At 43.0% G+C, this 25,597-nt stretch overlaps 1 protein-coding gene across 5 annotated transcripts in view; it reads left to right on the top strand.

Annotated features, from left to right (window-relative positions):
- LOC121879685 overlaps positions 1–21,870 on the top strand; it is a 68,907-nt gene extending 47,037 nt beyond the window's left edge. For 3 of the 5 annotated variants that reach the window (XM_042386407.1, XM_042386405.1, XM_042386409.1), the window contains exons 3-11: positions 10,833–10,990; positions 11,743–11,815; positions 12,478–12,633; positions 12,960–13,158; positions 13,832–14,022; positions 14,522–14,609; positions 14,931–15,086; positions 17,204–17,290; positions 20,038–21,870. In XM_042386407.1, the coding sequence (XP_042242341.1) occupies positions 10,833–10,990; positions 11,743–11,815; positions 12,478–12,633; positions 12,960–13,158; positions 13,832–14,022; positions 14,522–14,609; positions 14,931–15,086; positions 17,204–17,290; positions 20,038–20,159 (1,230 nt within the window). In that variant the 3' untranslated portion in view covers positions 20,160–21,870. Of the gene's footprint in view, positions 1–10,832; positions 10,991–11,742; positions 11,816–12,477; positions 12,634–12,959; positions 13,159–13,831; positions 14,023–14,521; positions 14,610–14,930; positions 15,087–17,203; positions 17,291–18,766; positions 18,854–20,037 lie in introns of all 5 variants that reach the window. The other 2 variants (XR_006091393.1, XM_042386406.1) reach the window with 2 other exon arrangements.
- Positions 21,871–25,597: the final 3,727 nt, after the last annotated feature.

Here is a 25,597-nt window from a genome sequence, read left to right as displayed (position 1 = left end):
TGACCTGGCCTGGGGGAGTTAAGTTAAGTCTTCCGTATCTGCTGTGAGAACTCTGCTCTCTGGTTAGGTTAGGTCTTAGGGTATCTGCTCTCTGCTCACATCCCTAAATATAATACAGGGTAACACAACAAGATGGGGTTTGTTTATATAAGGTGGAGTTAATGACGAAAGATTGCTTATATAACACGGAAGAAAGATCGAGTTTGTTTATATAACCTGGAGAGTATCCCCCTTCCTTCTTTCCTTCCTTATTTCACCTGATGAATAAACACCCTAACGCTACCTGGTGGGATTAGGTTAGGTTAGGTATGGTTAGATCAGGTTAGGTATGGTTAGATCAGGTTAGGTTATGTTAGGTTAGGTAAGGTTAGACTAAGAACATAAGAATGGAGGAAACTGCAGCGGGCCTATTGGCCCATACTGGGCAGTCCCGTTTACACCCAACCCCTATTGCTCATATAAGCATCCAACCTACTGTATGTTTGAAGCTATCCAGCGTATTCGAGTTAATGATGATATTTGGTAACTTGTTCCACTCGTCCACTACTCTATTTACAAGCCAATGTTTACCTATTTCGAGCCTAAATATAAATTTGTCTAATTTAAAACCATTGTTACGAGTTCGCTCCTGGTTGGATAGTTTGAGTACCTTTGTTATATCACCTTTGTTTAGCCCTGACCTCCACTTATACACCTCTATCATATCGCCCCTCGCTCTACGTCTCTCTCGAGGGAGTGAAAATTAAGATGCTTTAACCTGTCTCTGTACTCAAGGTTCCTAATGCCCGGGGTAAGGTTAGACTAGGTAAGGTTACGTTTGGTTAGGTTAGGTAAGGTTAGATTAGGTAAGGTTACGTTAGGTTAGGTAAGGTTACGTTAGGTCAGGTTACGTTAGACTAGGTAAGGTTACGATAGGTCAGGTTAGGTTAACGTTAGTATATTAACATACCAGCATGCCTTTCTAGTTAATTAAGTGTTGTGGTGAGAGTGGAAGCTGATGGGGTGATTGCAGTAGTTAATTAATGAACCAGTGTGGCATTTTATCAGTTTGGGTGAGAGTAGATTTATGTCTGTCTGTTTCTAAGGCTATTTATCTGTCTGTCTGTTTGTCAAGGTATATATAGAGATAGGAAAGAAAGATAGAGAGGCAAGGGAAAAGAGAGAGAGAGAGAGGGAGACAAACAAGGAGAAAGAGTAAGGGGCAGGGAAAGAGAGAGAGAGAGAGAGGGAACAGGTTACAAACAAGACAATAAAGAGCCATTTGACAACCCTTCAACAGACCGCACTTACAAAATTCCCCCAGAATACATCGTTCCTTCCCACAATACATCGTCCAAACAGAACCTTCTCCCAAAACGCCCACTCACACCACACTCGCACCACTCACACACTTTAAAAACCTCTCTTCATTCCCTCTCACACCACTCAAACCCCTCTCATTTCGTTTCGTATGTGAACGAAAGGTAAAGGCGTAAGGGCTATTGACCCGTTCGTTCACAAAATGACCTTCCCAGCGAGGCAATAGGCTAGGGACGTCCTCAGGTCTATCCCAGCCTGTGGGGGTAATACTGAAACATTCTTACGGTAGTTTGAGGGGTAAGGGAGGATTAGGGCGCCAATCACCAGTGCTGGATTACCTTTGGGATTGTTAAAGCGCGATTCGTTACCCCTCGACCAATCAGGGTTAGGCTTCCTGCTGTGTTTGTTGATGACGTGGTTTATGACGAACGACATTGGTTTGGTTTTGTCTGACAGCTTCAGTACGACACCTTGAGCCCCTTAGTCCTTAACTTTTAACCCTTAGTCGCTTAGCCTTTAACCCCTTAGCCTTTAGCCCTTAAGTAATGGATTTAAGGGGTAAGGGGGTGATAATGGGCAGCTAAATAAGGGGAAGGAGCCATAAAACTCTAACCATTTGGAAATTTACACTCCTTCCCTCCTTCCCTCCCTATACCTTCTCCCTTCCTTCCCTTCCCCTTTCACTCCCTATCCCTCCACTCCCCTCCCCATATCCCCCCCTCCATCCCTATACCTTTACCCTTCCTTCCCTCCCCTCTTCTCCCTCCCCCTCTAGGTCGTGCAGGGAGGGAGAAGGGAGGTAGGGTGGGTGGCAGGGAGGAACCATGGGGTTAGTATACTAGTGGTCAGTGGCCTACACTCTCTCTCTCTCTCTCTCTCTCTCTCTCTCTCTCTCTCTCTCTCTCTCTCTCTCTCTCTCTCTTTCTTTCTCTCTCTCTCTCTCTCTCTTTTATTATCACTTAGGTGCTTCAACAGAGTGAGTGTGTGTGAGGGCCTGTGAGTGTGTGTGAGGTAGTGTGTGACCTATTGAGTGTGTGTGTGAGTGTGTGTGAGGGCCTAGAGTGTGTGTGAGGGCCTGAGTGTGTGTGAGGTAGAGGTGTGTGGGCCCTGTGTGTGTGAGGGCCTGATGTGAGTGTGTGTGTGAGGGCCTATTGAGTGTGTGTGAGGGCCTATTGAGTGTGTGTGAGGTAGAGAGTGTGTGTGAGGGCCTTTTGAGTGTGTGTGAGCCTAAGTGTGGTCCTCATAACAATAATTAACAAAATTCTATCGGACAAATTTGAACAAAGTCCTTAAACACCTGGACAAAATATTACGTAGAAAATCAGGTATAAAATCCGCCTTAACGTTATAACGGGGTCTTCAATATGTAAACAAAGTATCGTACGTCCGCCAGCGTCGTCCTCATGGGTGCCTGAGTGACGTACACCAACTTATCGTACCGGAAAGTAAAGGTAAATTATTCCATCTTTTTTTTTTCTTTCCTCTATTTCCCTTCCTCTTCTTTCACCTCCTCCTCTATTCTCCCTCTTCCTCCTCCTCCTCCTTTATTCTCCCTCCTCCTCCTCCTCTTGGTATCTTCTTTATACATCTCCTACAAAAAAAAAGTTGACCAGAGATCCTACTGTGACAGGTCAGTCCTGGGTGACTTCCGTGAGGGAGAGATGCAGAGAGGGTGGAGAGGGAGAGATACAGAGAGGGTGGAGAGGGAGAGATACAGAGAGGGTGGAGAGGGAGAGATACAGAGAGGGTGGAGAGGGAGAGATACAGAGAGGGTGGAGAGGAGATCAGAGAGAGGGTGGAGAGGGAGGGAATACAGAGGGGTGGAGGGAGAGATACAGAGGGGTGGAGAGGGAGAGATACCTACATGTGGAGAGGGAGAGATACAGAGAGAGAGAGGGAGAGGAGAGAGAGGAGAGATACAGAGAGGGTGGAGGGAGAGATACAGAGAGGGTGGAGAGGAGAGAGACAGAGAGGGTGGAGAGGGAGAGACAGAGGGTGGAGAGGAGAGATCAGAGAGGGTGGAGGAGAGATCAGAGATACAGAGGAGTGGAGAGGAGAGATGGGTGGAGAGAGACAGAGAGGGTTCCGTGGAGAGAGGAGAGATGATACAGAGAGGGTGGAGGGAGATGCAGAGAGAGAGATGGAGAGGGGGAGAGAGAGACAGAGGGGTGGAGAGGAGAGATACAGAGAGGGTGGAGAGGGAGAGATACAGAGAGGGTGGAGAGGGAGAGATACAGAGAGGGTGGAGAGGGAGAGATACAGAGAGGGTGGAGAGGGAGATAGTGACCAGCCAGCATGCCAGAGAGAGAGAGAGAGAGAGAGAGAGCCAGCACACAGACTAGACTGGTAAGCGTCGATGACCGTAACTCTCTCTCTCTCTCTCTCTCTCTCTCTCTCTCCTTTATAATAGATGTTCTCCGCTTCATGACGTCATCCAGTCTTTAGCCAGTTAGTAAATATAATCAGTCGTTTAAGTGGTGACTGGCAGAGAATGTTCGCTCACTGTTCTGTAAATGTATTGAACTGTGTAGTGACTGACTGAGGGTAAATATGCTCGAATTTAAAGTGACTGTTTCCCTGAGTGGTTGGTTAACTGTGTTTGGGTGACAGTTTAGAGACTGGTTAACTGAGTGTGGGTGACAGTTTAGAGTGACTGACGGGTGAGTGTGTGGGTGAGAACGTAAGGCTTGGCTGAGAGAAGACTGTGTGGCCAACATTCTTGACTAGACCCGTTCACTGGTACCCTGCTGTGTGGTGTAGGAGACAACAGGTGTGATTCTCTCTCTCTCCTTTACTCTATCCTCTCCTCTCTCCTTTACTCTATCCTCTCCTCTCTCCTTCCCTTCCTTACCCTCTCTCTACCACCCTCCTCTCCCCCTCCCTCCCTTACCACCTCTTCACAATAATTTAACATAATAAACCGCCTTATCTTCATTGCAAACGATACAAAATACATTATTTTGGGTCGAGAGCAGCAACAGTCGCCCGCCATGTTGACGTCTGACGTGTAGGAATAATGGTGAGAGCTGGGTTATATTTTCTCAGCCAGCCCGCGTTATCATGGCGCCCATTAGCCCACACTCCGTAACACCAGCGGGGAGATTATGGTCCTAGAGCATCATTAACCAGACCAAAATGTCGTGTGAGGTAAAACAAAAAAAAGAGAGAATATATATAAATATGAGTAGTGGTGAGGTAACGGTTTATACCCGCGGCCTCTCATGGTGAAACAAAAAAGCATCAACTTTATGGCGTTTGTCGAGTTTATTGGGTTTTAAGTCTATTCTTGTGGTGCTTCTTCTGTCTTCATATCTCTATTAATTACTTCCCTCGCGGATGTATATATATGTATTTATGTATGTATGTTTATATGTGTGTATGTATGTTTATATGTGTGTATGTATGTATGTTTATGTTTAGTTTGTATATTTAGTCATTGGAAATATCTTTAAATATGTCAATTAATTAAGTTTGTAAAGTAAGTACAGGCAATACAGCTCGTGTGAAGCTAACCTAACCTAACCTGGTCTTGGGGTTAACGTGTAGACATGATCTAGTGTGAGTGAGGGGCTGGCTGGACCACTCACTCGTCTCTTGCTGTTACTGGAGACATTTTAAAGGTCTTTCAACAACAGCTTCGAAGATGGCGGACAGAAACTTGGGAAAAATATCATCTGAGGAATTTTAGTCTCAATTCAGTTTCCTTATCTTCACTCTACAAATATCTACAGTCGACTTGGTTATAATTAATTGTATTTCAACATTAAATTATTTTCAAGGTATTTTTCTAGGTAGGGTTTAAAAAAAATAACAAAATATTGACAAATGGCACCTCAGGTTGTGATCCACTGAATGGCAGTCAGCACGAGAAGTAAAAGTGGTCATATTGTAGTGTGTTCGTTTCCGTGACTGTTAACTTCCCCTTTGAATATCCTTAAATAAAACACAATATTGTAATGAGTCAAGCAAAAACACAACAACTTACAAACATACCTCATATCACCAATCTAAGTTAGACATTAAGATATTCGGATACAGAAAATCCTGAAAGTTAAGAAGAAGCCGCGGACGCATTCAGGAGTCGGGACGCGTTGTGTTTACCTCAAGAGTTCACGTTTGTCCAGCTGCGATTTTCTTGCTTTTTGGCGCCATTGATCATAGTATAGTCTGTCACCCGTCACATGCAAAGAAGAGTCTGTCACCCGTCACATGCAAAGAAGAGTCTGTCACCCGTCACATGCAAAGTAGAGTCTCACCCGTCACATGCAAAGTAGAGTCTGTCACATGCAAAGAAGAGTCTGTCACCCGTCACATGCAAAGAAGAGTCTGTCACCCGTCACATGCAAAGTAGAGTCTCACCCGTCACATGCAAAGTAGAGTCTGTCACATGCAAAGTAGTCTCACCCGCCACATGCAAAGTAGAGTCTGTCACCCGTCACGTCACATGCAAAGTAGAGTCTCACCCGTCACATGCAAAGTAGAGTCTGTCACCCGTCACATGCAAAGTAGGATCTGTCACCCGTCACGTCACATGTAAAGTAGGATCTCACCCGTCACGTCACATGCAAAGTAGAGTCTGTCACCCGTCACGTCACATGCAAAGTAGAGTCTGTCACCCGTCACATGTATTCTAGTTTCTCTGCCTGTCTCTCCCTCACACAACACACACACGTACACACACCTTAATGCACGCTCACTGTCTCTCACAACACACCTTACCTCTCATACACACACACACACTTTAATGCTCTCTCTTAAAACAGTCACACACACACACACACACACACACACACAAGGTCACCACTTGAATTCGCGGTGCCTTTACTTTCACTCTTAGGTGGCTGTCATGTTATGTTGTAGGCTGTCATGTCATGTTGTAGGATGTCATGTCATGTAGGCTGTCATGTCATGCTGTAGGATGTCATGTCATGTAGGCTGTCATGTCATGCTGTAGGATGTCATGTCATGTTATAGGCTGTCATGTCATGTTGTAGGCTGTCATGTCATGTTGTAGGCTGTCATGTTATGTTGTAGGCTGTCATGTCATGTTGTAGGCTGTCATGTCATGTCATAGGCTGTCATGTCATGTCATAGGCTGTCACCCTCCCCCTCTATCAATTCCCCCTCCTAACTCCCTCCCTTGCATCTTTCGTTGAGAGAGAGAGAGAGAGAGAGGGAGGGGGGGTCCAAGGAACAGGTCAAACTTGTCTCCGCTCCTTCGTACAGCACCCATACCTACCTCCCCAGTACACACACACACACACACACACACACACACACACACACACACAACATAACAATTTACTCAACTAGTGTAAGTTTGTATATACTTATTATTGTTGTCCTGTGTGGGGGGGGGGGAGAGGGGAGAGAAGGAAGGGCGGAGAGAAGGAAGGGGTGGGAGGGAGAGGGAAGGGGAGTAGGAGAGAGGGAAGGGGGCGGAGAGAAGGAAGGGGGTAGGGAGGAAGAGGGAAGGGGAGTAGGAGGGAGAGGGAAGGGGGGCGGAGAAGAGGAAGGGTATTACAGCAGTAAATATCTTAAGAGGAATGTGACATCTCCCCCCTCCCCTCTCTCTCCCTCTCCCAGGTCAAAGCCCTAACCCTTGATTTCAGTTTATTGCCCCTCCTCCTCTCCTCCCTCCCTCACCCTCCCTCTTCCTCCCTCCCTCCCTCCTCTCCCTCCCTCCCCTCCCCTCCCCCCCTCCCTCCCCTCCTCCTCCACCCTCCCCTCCCTCCCTCCCTCCCCTCCCTCCATCTCCCTCCTCTCCCTCCCTTACCCCCCACACCGTCCTACACCACTCTACTCCAGACCTATATGACACTGGTTCGATCCCAACAGTGTAAAGTGCACATGTGTACCTAATTCGTGCACACTGAACACCTTTACATATGTACACATCGCCATCTTGTTTTTTAAACGGTACTGAAGAAGTGAACGTTATTACGTGTCGACCAGCTGACGTTACCAGCCTCAGAAGGTGGTGAGGTCATGAGTGACGTCATAGTGGTGACGTCACAAACAAACGTCCCAAATTATGTATATTTTCAGTTGTGTTTCATGGTAGTGTTATTATTATTATCGTCTGAGGTGATTGCATATACACACACCCACACAAACACACACATACACCGACGCTTAGACACACACATACACCCACACAAACACCCACACAAACACACACATACACACACACATACACCCACACGTCACACATCTTCTTTGCTCCAGGCGTTAGGAATTTCCTTTATATCTGTGGAGTACAGGTGAGGAGGAGGAGGAGTGGGAGGGAAGAGGTAACGGGTAAGGGGAGAGGAATGTATGGCAGGGGGAGGTAGGAAGGGGGAGAAGAATAGAGAGTAACTGAACGGTATAGGGAGAGACAGAAGTGGGGGGGGGGGTGAAATAGGACTGGGGCCTGTTAGTTTGGGGTCCATTAGAACTGGGCATATTAAGACAGTCAACTCTCTCTCTCTCTCTCTCTCTCTCTCTCTCTCTCTCTCTCTCTCTCTCTCTCTCTCTCTCGGGTGTTGGCTGGTAGTTGTTGGTAACGGTGGGCGCCGCGGGAGGGTCAGGCATGGAGGGCGCGTGGGCGTGTGGGCGGCGACCTGTGACCATGAACTGACCGTGAAGAAGAACCTCCCTTCAGTCAGCACCACCTACCGGACAAAACTCGTACTGAACACAACAACAAACACTGGAATTACCTCAACACCACGAAATATTAAACACAGATCAATGTTTATGAATTTATATATTTAAATTGGCTTAGATTTTGATAGAAATGGGTAATTGGTGATAATACGTTGATGTTTAAGGTGAAATGGGGTTAAAATGAGGGTTTGGGGCGGGTGGTAATTAGTGTGTGTACCTGAGGTGGTGTTTGTCGTACAGGTGTTGCTAGGACTGTGTACGGGGGTGAGTCATAATGTGCAGGGTGTTCCATCTACACCCACACTGCTATACCCACACTGCTCCACCTACACCCACACTGCTCCACCCACACCCACACTGCTACACCTACACCCACACTGCTCCACCCACACCCACACTGCTACACCTACACCCACACTCCTACACCCACACTGCTACACCCACACCCACCTACACACACACACACACACACGGAGATGGTGGGCCACCACTTGGATGATGTCACCCCTATAACACACACAGTTCAACAGTTGTTACACCGTGTTATTGCGTCACGGAGCACCAGTATAGGACGTTACCTTGCTACCTGCCCATTGTAATTGTTACCTTCTCACCCGTCACACGCATCCTCCCTCCATCCATCCCATCCCCCATCCATCCATCCCATCCTCCCTCCCTCCATCCCTCCCTCCCATCCATCCCATCCTCCCTCCATCCCTCCCCCTCCCATCCTCCTCCTCCATCCCTCCCCCATCATCCCATCCCCATCCATCCCTCCCTCCCATCCCACAAGCGACCTTCCTTCATCCCTTCTCCTTTCCTCATCCCCTATTCCTCACATCATCACACAACCTAACCTACCTGTGACATGACTCCACCTGTGACATGACTCTACCTGTGACATGACTCTACCTGTGGCACTATGACTCTACCTGTGCGTGACTCTACCTGTAGCATGACTCTACCTGTGGCACTATGACTCTACCTGTAGCACTATGACTCAACCTGTGGCACTATGACTACCTGTGGCATTATGACTCTACCTTTGGCACTACTTGATACACATGGCACTATGACTCTACCTGTGGCTTTATGATTCTCCCTGTGGCACTATGACTCTACCTGTGGCACCATGACTCTACCTGTGGCACTATGACTCTACCTGTGGCACTATGACTCTCCACCATGGACCTCACCTCACCGTCAGGAGGTCGCTGGCAGCTCTACATGCCCCCCCCCACCCCCCTTCCTCCCTCACCTCTCACTTTCACTCAAGTCTTACCTCACTCCGTCATCTACGTTGCATCTTTAACAAAACTTACGATAAATTAAATGCCTGAGATAATTAAACCTTAGATCAGTAATAAATAATAAGGAAGTAGTTTAATAGCGACTGAAAATCTCGTTTAAGGGTGAAAATATTAATGCAGTTGTCGTACCGCACAGAACCCGTCACCCATGGGCCGCGCCACAGTGACTGTATCTTTTAGCTGATATATATTTTGTTTTTTGTCTTTTGGATTCCTTTTGGTGTCATGCATCGTTCTGTGACTGGTAGAGACAGCTTTTGCAATGGTTTTGTTGCTTAATATACTCGATAAATCCTGAGGGAGAGAGGGAGTAGCTGATGGAAATGTAGCCAGAACGAGAATTTTTTTTGAGGTAGTGGTTTGTGTAACATATTTTCCCTATTTCCAGGTGATAGAGACGATAATAGATGATTACTATGGCTGATATTAATAGACTTATATGTAAAAGATGAGTTTATAAGAGGTTAGCGAGGTAGAGCTCTTGTATGTTAAGTAAATATTGTAAAATATAATAGTAAGAGTGGCAATATGTGGTGGACGAGGCTGAAGGTGGCGCCACCACACTATCTGCTACACTGTTTTTTGCTTATTGTATTCGTGTTGATGTCTTGCTTGTTTTATATTGCCTCTGCTTAATTCACAAATAAAAGTGACCATCTATAGGTGTACATCAAGCAACCAAACTAGTAGGTCTTATAAGATCGTTCAGTTATCGTAACGATCTTCAAGAGTGAAGTGTTTCCCCGTCTGGAGTGCTGTCACCCCGTCTGGTCCCGAGATATGCTACACACTGTCAGGTAATTGAAAATGTCCAAAGGTGGGCCACCAGACTGGTGCCTGCACTCCGGCACCTCAGTTATCCAGAGAGATAAGAACGCCTGCAACTGCCCAGCTTATACTACAGACGGACGAGGGGCGACCTATTAGAAGTTTAAAAACATCTCGGGGGCACTACTCACTGTCCTTACCTAGAGCTGGCGGACGCTCGCCCCACACAAGGGGTCACAGCTCAAGGTTGAAGAATTAAGCCACAAGTCAAGAAAACTGTGAGGGCAATTTTTTTCGAGTGAGAGTTGTGAACTCTTGGAACAATCTGCCAGAGAACGTTGTGACGGCACAGGGTGTGAGCTGTTTCAAGGCCAGACTTGGCCAACACTGGAGCAGGTTCAGATATATTCAGGAGTCAGTTCATGCCCCGTACTTGCCAACAGTGCGTAACAGAGACGTGACCAACCGCCCAAGCGGCGAAGAGGATAAAAGTAAAAGTATCTACACCCCCCACCCACCACACACACACACACACACACACAACATTTTTACCCCATGTTGTCTGCCTGCTTGTCTGTTTGGATTTCCCCAGATTTACCCCCAAAGATTTTTTTTCGTCTGAATCCACCAAAATCCACGTGTGTGGCCTTGGAAAATAGAATCTGTTTTGTTGTTAATAGGGATATTTGGTTTATTATTATTATTATTATTATTATTATTATTATTATTATTATTATATCACCTCTATTTACCTCTACTACATACCCGGTATTTACTTAGTATACATAAGGTGTGTTTTTACAGGATCACATTCAAGAAGTATTGATGAAGTGGGAACAAATTGACGACGAGATCTGGTCCAAAGTGATCGTGTTGGAACGAAACAGACGGGTCGCTAAGGCCTATGCTCGCGCCCCTGTCCTTACTGTCAACGGTTCTGACGACGGCTTTGATGGATACAGGTCAGTTATGGGGTGTTGTAGGTCAGTTATGGGGTGTTGTAGATCAGTTATGGGGTGTTGTAGGTCAGTTATGGGGTGTTGTAGGTCAGTTATGGGGTGTTGTAGGTCAGTTATGGGGTGTTGTAGGTCAGTTATGGGGTGTTGTAGATCAGTTATGGGGTGTTGTAGGTCAGTTATGGGGTGTTGTAGGTCAGTTATATGGGGTGTTGTAGGTCAGTTATGGGTGTTGTAGGTCAGTTATGGGGTGTTATGGATCAGTTATGGGGGTGTTGTAGATGTTGTAGGTCAGTTATGGGGTGTTGTGAGGTGTTGTAGATCAGTTATGGGGTGTTGTAGGTCAGTTATGGGGTGTTGTAGGTCAGTTATGGGGTGTTGTAGGTCAGTTATGGGGTGTTGTAGATCAGTTATGGGGTGTTGTAGGTTACTTACAGGGTGTCGTTATTCTGTATGGGGTGCTGTAGGTAAGTGTAGTTGGAAGAGAGGAAAAACAGGAGTAGTGAGAGGATTAGGAAGGGAAGGTGGAGAAGAGGAAGTGGGAAGAGGATGAGTGAAAGATAAGGAGAAGAAATAGCGAAGTGGAGACGAGAAATATTTAGATCCATATTATTTGACTTAAGAAATTTTTAAATATATTCAACCTAATAGCGAGGATAGGCTCTGTATGTACGAGTGTGGAGGTTATATATATACATTACAACATTTATATGTATAGAGTGGAGGGTTTATATATTGTACATATACATACATTGCAGGATCGGTTTATGTGGCTTTGAAAATCCGATGCGGGACCCTAGAACAGAGGAAATCAGGCGTCACATTGGGCATGTAAGTCTCCATGCATCACTTTTCAGGGCTAATTTCTTCCCCTACATCACTTTTCAGGGCTAATTTCTTCCCGTACATCAGAAAGCCTCGGATACTTATATAAGTATTGTTTTATCTTTTGTTTTTAAGGGGGAACTGTAATAGCTGGTGTATGGGGTCCTCTTTGAGCTGAATAAAATCGTCTGGCTTTAGTAAAAAATAAAAATGTGGTCAAGTAATGTAAGGAATAAAAAATTTTCTTAAATGTTTTTGTTTTTTCTTTGAATAAATAATAGCTTCTTTTTTATCTTGAAATTATATCCCAAACTGTAAGTCATTCTATCTAGGATGTCAAGGTGGATGATCAGTCATTCTTTATGGGGTGTCAAGGTGGATGATCAGTCATTCTTTATGGGGTGTCAAGGTGGATGATCAGTCATTCTTTATGGGGTGTCAAGGTCAAGATGGATGATCAGTCATTCTTTCTAGGGTGTCAAGGTCAAGATGGATGATCAGTCATTCTTTCTAGGGTGTCAAGGTCAAGGTGGATGATCAGTCATTCTTTCTAGGGTGTCAAGGTCAAGGTGGATGATCAGTCATTCTTTCTGGGGTGTCAAGATGGATGATCAGTCATTCTTTTTAGGGTGTCATGGTCAAGATGGATGATCAGTCATTCTTTCTAGGGTGTCAAGGTCAAGATGGATGATCAGGGGAACATCCTCATCAAGCGAGTGTCCAAGGCTGGGGTGTACGTGAAGATGGGCAGCGATGATAACGCCATCAGTAACGAGATCCTCAAACTGCCCAACTGTGGCCTGGAGACAGAGAAACCTGTCATGGTAAGTGTGTCCTGAAGTGTTCTTGTGTATCCTCATGTGTCATGTTGAAGTTCTATGTTATTTTGTGCCTTACGTGGGTACAAGAATATGTGGCAGATGGAGGGAGTGGATATAAGATGTTTGAAATACTGATACTGACAGGAGCCAAAAGACAGATACAGTGTTATGGTTTATATCTATGTTAAAGCAGCAACAAGTGTATCTCTCTTGACTGTGTCCTAGGTTCAGTTACCCAGCCTGGGACACACATGAGAAGGGTGTTATCTAGTGTGACATTACCCTAGCATATCATAATCTTAACCTAACCTCATCTTCCTCTTTTGCAGCTCTTTGACATGAACAAGTTCCAGCAGAATGTAAAGCGAGAAATGCGTCGCCAGTACCCAGACCGCTCCAAGCTTGAGACCCAGTGTGTGTGTGTCATCGCCTTCGTCAAGAATGAGCCTGACCTCCTAGACTGTCCCATTTGGGTTATGATCATCAACATTGTGGCTATGGACATGTTGAAGAGTAAACTCCCACCAGGTAATTATAAACATCAACTGGACGTTATACACAATGTATATTCACCAACAATAATCATACTATACTTGAAAACAACAAATACTGTATGGGTATCCACAAACAATACATTACGTGGAAACTGAAAAAACTAAGATGAAAATGACTTTGTTTCATAGCTCCTCATATAAAAAATAAATGAACAGCAGAATACATATCGATATTATTTACAGAGGTGCTATTTGAAATATTCTGATATACCAATACCAGTTGCTCTGTGATCTATTCCAACTTGGGTCAAGGGAGATAACTGTAATTGTTGATGGTAGTATTAAAAGGAATTAGAGAGATTAGGATGCCTGTGCTATAGTTACCTAGCTTATAGTGTTGGTAGACAAGTATAGAAAATTGTCTGGGATAATTTTTCACAGTGAGTTGTAAACATAGGGATTAATCTGCCAGTGTGTGAGCTTATGTAAACCTAGACTTTAAACTATACTGGTCCATGTTGAGGTAGATCCTAGAGCCAGGTTATGCCCAGTACTTAGTAACAGTGTGTAAAAGAGACATAAGATACCAAGTACAGTGATTATTTCCAAACAGTTGTAACGTCACATCTAAACCAGGATCGTCTTCTATATGATTATTTTTAGGCCATTTATAAACTTTTATTGTTTGTCTCTTCTCCCACCCTCAGTCAAGGTAACACCCAACATCAGGAACCGCCCACGCATTCCCCTCCCAGATGAAGACCCGTACAGCGTAGCCGGGTCAGGTGCATCCTCCGGGTCTTCGGGTAAAGACCGCTCGGGTAAGGATAAGCCGCCTAAGCTGCCTCCACGGGACAGTCCTAACTATCCGAACCCAGTCCCAAGACCCAATGGTAAGGTGAGTCATCAGTGTTACCAGTTAGTTCTTCATACACTTATCTGTGATTCTTTCTGGTGAGTTATATTCTGTCTGTAGTAGTAGTAGTGTGTGTGTGTGTGTGTTGATGATCATTTCGTTATGGAACTGTGAGCAGTGTATGTTTCTGTTTCTGTCCATTACAATCTATAGTACACAATATATCACAGCTGGGTACGACACAAACCCCCTTACAAATAAAGCTAAAAACATCATTCATTTTGACAGGTTACTCGGCCTAAGGTAAGTATATTACAACCATGTGTACTAAAATACTGCTGTAGGTTCACTTAGAAAATATCTGAAGCTTGGAGGATTAGATACTGAACAGATATCAAGATTGTGATTAAAATGAAAGCTTTAGGAAGAAAACAGAAACAAGTGATAAGAATAGAGCTTTTTTTTACTATATTACCTTGTGTTAGCTTTACAAATATTTATTAACTCGTAATATTAATGTTATCTTTGTCGTTTTCATCAGTCGGAATATGATGCCTTAGATGAGAACGCCTTCCGTAAGCTCCATTCCCGCAACAATAACAACAACAAGACTAAAGATCGCAAGTATGGTGAGTATTATTGTGTAGTGTCTTGTAAATAATAATGAAGAACTACATCATGGGCTGTAAAGTCTTGTGTAGTAAACAGACATATCAAGGGTACCGTTTAGTTTTGTTTAATAACATACCTTTATTAAGGGTCTCAGTTCTTCTTCAATATGACACTAACAGTTGTTAGGTACAGTATTTTGATGTGGTAATTCTTTGGTATTAATATATGACAGTTTTTAACAAATATACCATAAAAGTTCTTAATTAAATTGTCTTGTAAACCATATTACAGGTATTTTGTTTACTTTATATAATTTACTTAAGCCCTTCCTTACACAGATGATCCCTACTATTGTGGCCTACGAGCTCGCATCCCCAACTTCGCTATGACCAAGTCGAAGGATAAGCAAGAGCCTGGCCGGGTCCAGTACCCCAATGGACCCCCCATTCCTGCCCACCCAATGTGGCACACCCGTAGCTTCGATTCGGGCATGGGTAAGATTCACCCCCCACCCAAATACCTGCACCACAACCTGCGACGCTCACACAACCACCTTGGACAACAGCATTCCTGCCAGCGACAGTCTTATGTTGATCCTTATGAGTCCTTCCTCTCACACTGACCTTGACGAAATGTGTTCTTCTGTGGTGGATCCCATCCATCCTTCCACACATGAACTGTTCCTAACTTCACTCACTACTGCTGTAGGTCAGATCCTCTGTGGCATCAAGCAATGATGAAAAGTCCTGTACTTTCTGAATATAATTTTTATTCTCTATAGCAACAGTATGCAGGTTTACCCTTACCTCCCCAGTGCACATCACCCCTTTGCTTTTCTTCTGGCAAAGTCTAATTATTTTTCCTTCAATGTCCCTTTTTGATTCACTTCTCCCTCCCTCATAGTGGACTGACTTATCCCTCCTCTATTAAACTTGACCCACAACAGTAAACTTCCTCAGCCGTAGTTAACTTTGGACGTCTCAACACTCCTGCGACAATATATAGAAGAGTGTAAGACAGCCCTTAGGTGATCTAAGACTGACCAGCTCCACCCTGGAATTATTTCACTCAAAACTATTTAATACTTAGAGAATATTCATCTAAAATTTCTCTTTATTTCTGTTTTCTTAGATAATTTATTATCTGTTCTTGAAAATAAAAGGAATTAAAGCTTTCTTTCTAAAGGCAGGACAGCAGACCCAAGATATTTTATCAGATCTATAAATGACTTAAGACCATTATACTGTAGAGAAGGGTAGAGGTGTTATAGGCATCTTATCTCATCAAGCTGTAATGGAAGTTGGATGAGAGAAAAATTCCCATCTTATGACCAACCTACTGAACTCTTCTGGCTCCTTACCGCCACACAGCATGACCTGACCTTTTGTACTGTGCCTACATTTTACTGTTTTTGCTAATTGCTTATCTTTTTGATGGAGTTCAGTAGCATCATAAAATAACTCTTATCATGAGAAAACTTAGCAGTGATGGAATAATTTCAGTGGCTCAGGATGCTTGGAATAAACTGTGTTGTAAAGTATGTCATCATAGTTGTATCTACTCACTTGGTCTCTGTCTTGCTAATTATTTTGAGGTTCTGCTGAAATCCATAAAGAAATCTTGGTAATGTTATGAAGAAAATCTGTTTCTTTTTTTTCTCTCAAACTTTTAATTGAGTTGAATTTATTCCTTTAATTCATTGTGCCATAATCATATATATTTTGTTAATGATAAACTATAATAATGAGTGTTGTGTTCTTCATAACAGCACCGTGACACGAACCATAAGTCACCAAGTGTGTGTGTGTGTGTGTGTGTGTGTATGTACGTGTGTATGTGTGTGTACGTTTGTGTGTGTGTGTGAGGTTGGTCTCCCCTCCTCCTCACACTCACAACATAGTTTTTCACCTCCAGGCTTTATCGTTCTGTTTTATTTTTATTTCAATGTACTCTGTAGATCATAGATTCTGAAACACCAGTTGGGTTTGCAGTATATGGGAGAGAGTGTGTTCTTACACCAACCAAGCACAAGATCCTGTATACTATAGCCTTTAAATGTTTATTGCTGTTGTCAAGTTGGTGTTTGAGAGTCGTGAATTAGATGTTGCCTCCCCACCTCTACCTCTCTTGGCTCATGGTTAAGGTAAGGAGGTATATGGACATGTTTAAAGAGATGAACTTCACTTGACTGTACATACTTTAGTTAGCAGATTTGTGCACTTTATGATGTCGGACAGCACTTGGCACTTCTCCTGTTCCGTCTTCTTTCACCATAAACAGTACAGTGAAACCGCCATGTAACGGATTTCTCTCTCCGTGTAATCCTTTGGATGGGGGTTCAACATTTAACGGACCCTCGATATAATGGACTTTCCTCTCCGTATATTCCGTTAAATAGAGGATTCGCCGCACGGTGTTGTAGTTATAGTGAAAGTAGAAGGAATAAGAAGTTACGAGAGAAGTATGACAGTATCACTTGAGTACCGTCCATCTCTTGAATGTTGTTCTTAACCTCGCCAGACACTGTTGAAGGTGGGACTGTAGAAGCCAGGGAGCACTGCGCTTCATCTAGCACTTCTCTAAGCATGTTTGTTCTCTTTTTCTTTTCTAGCTCTTTTGCAACAGAACCATGTGCAAAATATACACAGACTAGAGCGGAACCCCTGCTCGTGGGTGCCGTCAATACCAGTCAGGAATGGTGAGTGGTCCAAGGATTACAGCTACAACTCTTTCAGATCTTTTCATTGTGCCATTTTCATGTCTTCTTTAAGTTCTTGAGTTCATTTCATGCTATATACTTATAAATCGTAATAATAATATGCTCGTAATTATTCTATATTAACTGAAATTTGAAAGTTTAATTTATGCATGATATATCTGACCACGGAGAGCCAATGTTGAACAAAGTGAGCATGGTGGAGTCATGCAGTGATAGCACGTACGTCACCTAGGCCTTCGAGCTCTATCAAATCCTCTTCTGTAGTGTGTCCGTGACTTCTGCATGGCCTGACACTAGACACAACGACTTCATGGTTTCATATTCTTTCTGTCCCGAGCTTCAAGGACTCCACGCTAATCCCTCTAATGTGAGATTGGTAAAGGCTATGTTAAATATAGCTACAACCTGCCATCACAATTAATCAAATCATATTTTAATGCAATGGCTGTTCTATACTGTACTACCATCAGATTAACATCATGAGAGAGTCTTCACACTTTGAAAAAACTGGTTCCTTTACTTTTTACCAGTCACAAGAGGTTCTACCGGTGACAGTGTTTGTGACTGACTTTGACTTCCGCCAGGACACCACACACAAGTTGGCATGATGGATTCCTCTAAGTCAATTTGTTAATTTGTGAAAATATTAAGGTGAATATTTTCCAGTATCAACGGTTTATGTTGTGACATTTATAGAGTTATCTAGATATAATATTCCCTCAAATCACATAGAGATATTATAAGTAATGTTTTAAAATATTACCAATGTTCAATAATAAATCTTTAAACAATCTAAACAACACATGAAAGGCTGTGAACCAAAAGCAAACCTCTACAAGTACAGTAAATGTGTGGACCATACACATAACCTTTTCTCCACCACCCTAAAATTTAACTACTTTTTTTTTTAACCATATTTTGTTTGGAGATTTAAGTAATGGTGACACTGTTCTCAGTACAAGAAACATTTGTCGTGACTGTAAGTATCATTACCTTCACTTTACTCTGAGATTGTATACATCTTTACACTGGTGAGGGACACAGAATCTCACAGTCGTGTTCTGAATGTAAACCATACAAAGGAGTCAAGTTTTTGTGTTAAAAGTGAGAAAGATGCTCTCTAAATGTCACCAACCTTTCCTTGTCAGATGTCCTTTTAATCCTGTACTGGATATTGCGAGACCTACAACCATGAAATGTAGCACTAGAGCACAGTGGCTGCCAGCATACTCTCTCTGCTGTTGTACGTCAATAAAGTTGAACTCCTTAGTGCGAGAGATATTCAGCCAGGAGCAACTCTTATTTTTAATTCAAGACCCCTAAATGACTGACTACCTAAACCTCCGAAGACACGTTACGAATTTCACAAGGACCTCTGCGTTACTTGACCTTTGACAGTATTTATAATGATCTACATCATTCAGTTCATTAACGGATCCTTCCGCTCTCTCCTAGAAACTGAATGGGAATCCTACTGGGACTCATGAACTGACAGTAAATCAAAACAGTGGAAGCATAAGAAAACCATCCTGAGGCTCTTAGGTAAGGTCCTCCCGTCCCTCACCCGGGATAGACTTTGGCTTGAGTCTCCTTATCGTCGTAAATCCTTGTGTCGCTCTCACATTCTCCAGGACCCATTTACTCCCCGCCAGGTGGATTTTACTGATGGGTTGTGAGTTCTGAGGGACTCTGTCGACCTCCACGTGGATGTCGCTCGATCTGCCGTAATAAATCAACAAGTTGGTCGACTCCGGCCGGATGAGGGTCCAGTTAGGCCGTTGAGCCACCAGAGTGCTGCATGGTGTTCCCTCCAGCCAGTCTCCGGGGCAGACATCTTGACTGTCTATGGGGTTCTGGAGATTGTGAAAATGACCTTGGTGGTGTATCATAATATGCTTGGGCGGAATAATGGTGGACATTGTCTGGGGGATGTATGGTGCTGTGAGCTCTGAGTTTGTGGATGTGAATAGCCTTTATGTCCTGCTCTAATGCCGCATTATATGTTATGCATGGTAGGAAAAGTCCAGATCTACAGTATTACCGGAAACTTTACAGCAACCTGTATGAGAAAGGGCAATGTTGCAAGAGGTAATATTTACTAGCTACACTTGTCCAGTCACTTCAAGAAAGAGACGCCTAACTCAACCGCGTTTCATCTGTTTTATGACGCCCGGGAATCATTTTACGTGCATGACTCTCTCAGTAGTCAACTGTTCTGTCTCCTTCACCAAGTTTCTGTAGCAGTGAATATTCTATACTGTAGTAAAATCAACCAAGCAATGTTTATAAGAGATTGTACTGTAGTACTAGCAAGCATTGCATGACCTTACATTCTTTTTCTTTCTTTTCTTTTATTCTCTTTGCCACTGATTGGCTCGTTAGCCGCTTGGGCGGTCGGTCGCGTCTCTCTTACGCACTGTTGGCAAATACTGGGCATGCACTGGCTCCTGAATGTATCTGCAGTATAAGAGTAGCATGATGGTATACAGCTCATCTCTTCCTCCTCCATTGTTTATGCACATTTCTGTATAAAGTTCTTTCCTTTAGCTAACTGTACACTTAGCATTACAGTATATACTTACCTAAGAAGATAATATTAAATAACCAATGGATCCTTCTTTAAATATATTAATAGCATCCCTGCACTTTTAAGCACTAACCAAAAAGGTTTCTTCATTTATCTTTTACTGTAGGAAATCACCTAAAGCCTCATCTTATTTTTGCAGACTCTGACTTCACTGAGTCTGCTTACTCCCACATCTATGGTCGTCTGCCTCTGCCCAACAGGGGTTACTTGCCACCCCCCTTACCCCACCCGCGCTCCATGTATGTCGGGGAGTGGGACTGAGGGACAAACCTGGGAACTGCAACTCCTACCCTAGAGATGATGTTTGGGATACGGTGACTACGATGCGCTCACATTTCCGACAGGTTTATTAACATCTGAAATGGCCCAGCACTTACTCATCTTCTCGTCTGTGTGATTTTCCAGCTGAAAATTAAACTGACTTGAACAGTGTGTTGTTTGTGGGGGTTGAAGAAGAACGTCCATGAGGCACACTAAATCTGTGACCTCAAACCAATAACTTACTTTCACCAGTGACCCGATCAGATATTATGAGCCTCTAGTACTCAATCATTAAGCCTTATTTTTCTCTGTGCTGTAAATAGGAAAATGAGCCTTATAGACAACACTAAGACAGGCTCACGTTGTACAGATAATAGGTAGGATTATTATGTTGTGACTTCCCTCAACTGGATTGACTTATATTTAGTAGTTAAGATTACTTTAGGGAAACTTCTAGAAGCCATCAAGACTTTTTATAATTACAGTATATATAATTTTCAGTTTTAAGTGGATATAGGAAATAATTTCTCAGTGAACTGAATCATCAACTTGCTTCAGTTCCTTCAAGTAAATTGTATATGAATAACACTACAATATAAAGATGGTTCCCTTTATGCTACAGTACTGTACTTCCATATTGAAATTTTCACTTTATGGGCAAATGGAATTCCTTACATTTTCTTTTCATTTTATATCATTTCCAGCTTATTTATCATTAAACCTTGAAGCTGAGACCACAATCTGCCCTCCTGGATGTGTTCAGAGCAGCTCTTAAGCTTTTAATGTTGTGTCCTACAGGCAGCCATATTGGCCAGCCTTCACTGTACATAATAAAATGACAGCTGTGTGAACGATGCTTGACACTCTGACTCCCAGACAGCTGGTCCCCACCTGCCTGGGACTTAGACTGTCATACATATAGAGTTAAGTGAATGATTGATATTATCTGATGTTCATGTTTGTGTAAGATGACCGCTTACTGCTGTGCTAACATCTTCCCCACACATTGGCAATCATTTTATATCAAATAATGGATGACATAAAAGAACTCACTCCAGAACAACATTACAGGTAGTCACAATAATTGTAACTTAAAGGTGGTATCAGTATCAAGATCTGTACATCAGGTTCAGCTTTCTGTCTGTCTTCTCTCTCAAACTGTTCGCCCATTGGTAACTTTTCTCACCCTGAAGTGAATATCACCATAGAGGGAAATCTCTCTGACTTATCTTAAACCATTGCTTTATATACCCATTGTAGATGAAAACTTGGTAAAGTTTACAAGACTGTTGACCCGTGTTGTTACTCATACAGGGAGGAGGCCTCAGTGTGACTTGGGTCACTGTGCTCTTCAATAATGTGTACAGTATATAGAAGACACCACGACCACTGTCACCTCAGGCGTCCCCCCCCCCCCTCATTTATATCAATGAGGAAACTACATTTTGTTTTATATATATTATGAATTTGTTCCTTTATAAAATATTGTATCATCTTCGTGCTGACTGAAAAATTCACTTATCTAATTTTCTATTGTATGGCAATTGTGTTCCACATTATTTATGTTTGATTATACAATAAGAATAAAACATTCAGTTTGTGTAAATTTTATGATAATTTTGTATATTTACTCAAAACAGTTTTTAATGAAATTCCATTTACTCAACTGTAACTATTGTATATGTGATTAAAATAATTGATATCATCTTTACTGTACTTCATTTTATTTGTTTTATAATTTCATCACTTACTAGCCAGTCTATTTGTACTGTTGCCAAGTGCTGGGCATCAATATGTACAGGCCCAATTGTACAGTATTTTCTCGATTTAGCGAACTAATTCGAGTCACCCCTTTCCTTTAAATCAAGTTTTCTGTTATTCTTGCTCGATTTAGCGAACTAGTTCACTAAATCTAGCGTGATTCCGTTAAATTCTGTGCCAAACGTGCCGTTTAGCACGTGGGGTTTGTTTACATCCACTCAGTCTGTGTCTTGCCGCCACCGTGTGTGTTGTTCACTGCTACCTCTCGGTCAACTAACTACTGTGCTTAGCCATCATGCTGAAAGTCTCTCAGAAGTCTCAGAAAGGAAGTGGTGTGGGGGAGAAAGTCAAAAGAGTGCAGCTATCAATTGGAGAATACCTGTAGTTTGGAAATTATAGAAAAAAAATGAAAACGCCGAACCCCCATAGTTAAAGGTAAGTCATGAATAATGTTTCTATGTACACATCATGTGTCTGAGGAGTCTCCGTAGGTGTGAGCGTATTAACGAAATTAATCTCGATTTAGCGAACTAGTTTACTAAATTGAGCAAAAAATAATGGGAAAAAATGCCTTCGCTAAATCGAGATTTCGTTATATCGGATTCCATTAACTCAAAGAGTATACTGTAGTAAGACCAACCCCTGATTTACTATGTAAATGTGTAGTGACTGACATTCATGTGCTAAGAATTGGAAGAAAATGTAGGTAGGAGGTAGTAGGCAGCTACCAAACAGGGAGGTACTACCGCCTGGGAAGATATTGGAAGCATAACGTGTTGTCTAATGGTAGACCCTGCTGCTATATGGCATCACAAAATTGTGACCAAGTCCCAGGTTGCTGATCTGACTTTCTGCCTCATTTACACACAATTGCAGGGTCTCAATTATTTCTTTTACTATTGACAACATAACATGCATATGTTGTTTCTCACTCTTCATCTGTTATTTTGTCCATTGTTACATTTTTTTTTATGATGCAATTTGTTTCTTCTTTTGTTTAGTGATAAATCTGTGCATATCAACAAAGAGGTCTTAGTCATAAGAATAACTAGAAATTAGTTGGTGAAAGACACATCGTACCAACCATGGGTGTGACTGAGGTGTGGGTGAAATGACTGCAGTTTTCTCCAAGAACATCTTGACACTGTATATGTAGAGGATCACAATTGTCACCTTTTTGACAACCTCATGGGGTCTTGTATAGTAAAATTGAGAATGATGTTACACACACACACACACTGCTACTACTACTACTACAACTACTACTACTTCGCTGTCACTCGGAATCAAGTATGACGATCATCCAGCTATGATACATTGATATGAGTTATTAGGGATGTCACCTCGGTTGGTGAGCTCTGAGGAGACTAAAGAGGCCGATACGGGACCGGCAGAGTCGTTCACAGATGTTGCACGTGTGGAGTGCTACTTCTAGTGCAGGAGGGGTGGCGGCTGCGTCTTTCCTGTGTTGGCGTTTGTTTGCCTCAGTATGCATTCATTGCTCCTCCAAGCGTTACGGTGTGGAGTAATCGTCTCCCAAGTGAGGGGGTCAATTTGGCACTTTTTCAGGTTTGTCTTAAGACTATCCTTATACCTTTTCAGTTTCCTGCCATTGTTATGTTTACTATTCGTTAGGTGACTTTAAAGTAGCTGCTTTAGCAGTCTACTGTCGTCCAGGCAGGTAACATGGCCAGTCCAACTTAGTTGTTCATGGATAATGGTAGTCTCAATGCTACTACAGTACGGTTGGTGTCAGCGAGAATACTGGCATTTGTACTCTTGTCTTCCCAGCAAACTCGGAGGATGGAACATAGACTACGTTGGTGAAAGTTTTTAAGTGCCTTGATGTGCCTCCTGTGTGTGAGACACATGTCTCGCTGCCATATAGCAGGGTGAGGAGGACCACTGCTCGATATATGTGCAACTTTGTAGATAATTTCAGCTCCCTACAGCTGAAGACACGGGTACGGAGTCTGCCAAAGGATGCACACATACACACACATTATCTCATTTTAACAGCATATATATACAGGTACAGTTATATTTAGTTAAATAGATATACAGTAATCTTAAAAAAATATCCGATGATAGGAATAAAGCAAGCTGTGCAGACTAGCAGTGTCCCAGCCATGACTAGGGTCTGGAAAAGTGATTTTTCATACATGTATGCCTGGTACTTGCCCGGCAGAGAAGTTAACATTTTGAGAAGAAAATACAGGGATTTATCAGGTACTGTGTGACCCCCACCTACCCATACATGTTTAATAAGTGAGGTCAGACAACCAACGAGGTGATGGAAAGCAGGGGGGGGGGGTGGAAGCTGTGTGTGTGTGTGATTGACCTGATGCTATATCGTGATGTCACAGACGAGTTGATCCCTAAGTTTTTTGCTCCCTCAGTGACCTGATCTAAGAAAGTCCAGATGCATGCTACAGCCTTTGTGACATCACAGCTGATTTCGTCCATTTCTGTTGGTCTATTCTCACAATGAGCTGACCATAATTTTTTTAGAAAGCTCCCACTGGTGCTGTATATGCAGAGTTGTGTTATAAATTAAAGTGTAAATATTGTACCAACATGAATAAAAACTAAGGGAAACTGACTGGTTGAGGGTAAAAGGCATTTTGAGGACTTGTACTGTATACATCAAATATTAACCCCCCAAAAGCGGGATACTGGTGGCACCTCCTCTCAAGATCACAAGTTCCATTCATGAATTACAAACACTCTAGCAGCCTTTTCTTTGAAGTTGCCTGGAAGAGGTTTTAGTATGAAAAGATGACATTAGCGATTAAAAGGTCATCACCAATTGTATAAAAATTAGAACTTTGAAGGTTAAATTTGCTCCAGTATTGTTACTAGGTGGTACATATAAGTCATAATACTGTACTGTACTACAGTACACATACTGTAAAACCGTATCTTGTAGACATGTTTTGATACTACATAATGTGCTCAGTTTATCTCTTAATGCAGTATCAGCCCAGGAGTTGGCCATATATACAGTGCCCCCATGAAATATCAACTACAATTTTGTTGTGCTACTTTAGTGTGCGGTCAACCAGATATTTAGGTTATGTTAGACTAAAGACACTTGTAGACTGCAAGCTATAGAGGCACCTTTTTATATTATTTTATTACCCATCAACTTAATAGCCATTCAGGGAGTTGGTCTGTGGGGTACGAGATGTTGGTTCACACTCAGGATGGGATGGAGAAAGGAAACTCACAATGTGCTCTCTGTATACATGTTGTATTGGATGCACAGTGCAGCTTGGTGCTGGGAAGGCAGCATGGTTAAAAGCGTGATGTAGAGAGAGCTGGTTGGTGAGGGTGCTCAGAGGAGGACCAGCTTGTGGGTCGCCATGCTCGCCGGCGGGAGCAAGGGCCGCCAGGCAGGAGCGGAGGAGGTGGTATTACTTGAAGACTGGCTGTAGGTAGAAAGAGATAGGTCACGACGAGGTCAGGTCTTATATAGCGGAGGTAGGCGTGGCTTAATAGTTGACCTCAGTCGTGTAAGGCGGCGCTAGTTGACCTAGACCACGAGGCATACACTGGGGAATTCGCGGGGTCGGCTAGCCAGCGACAAACAGCGTTTGTAGGGGAGGAATCCACTACAGGTCTGTCGTTATTATGTAATTTTTTGCACTCGGACAAGTATAAAATCTGGTATAGCT

The sequence above is a fragment of the Homarus americanus genome, unplaced genomic scaffold (assembly GCF_018991925.1).
Source record: "Homarus americanus isolate GMGI-L3 unplaced genomic scaffold, GMGI_Hamer_2.0 scaffold42643, whole genome shotgun sequence".
In the NCBI taxonomy this organism is placed as follows: domain Eukaryota; kingdom Metazoa; phylum Arthropoda; class Malacostraca; order Decapoda; family Nephropidae; genus Homarus; species Homarus americanus.
This window is presented reverse-complemented; position numbering and strand designations above follow the sequence as displayed.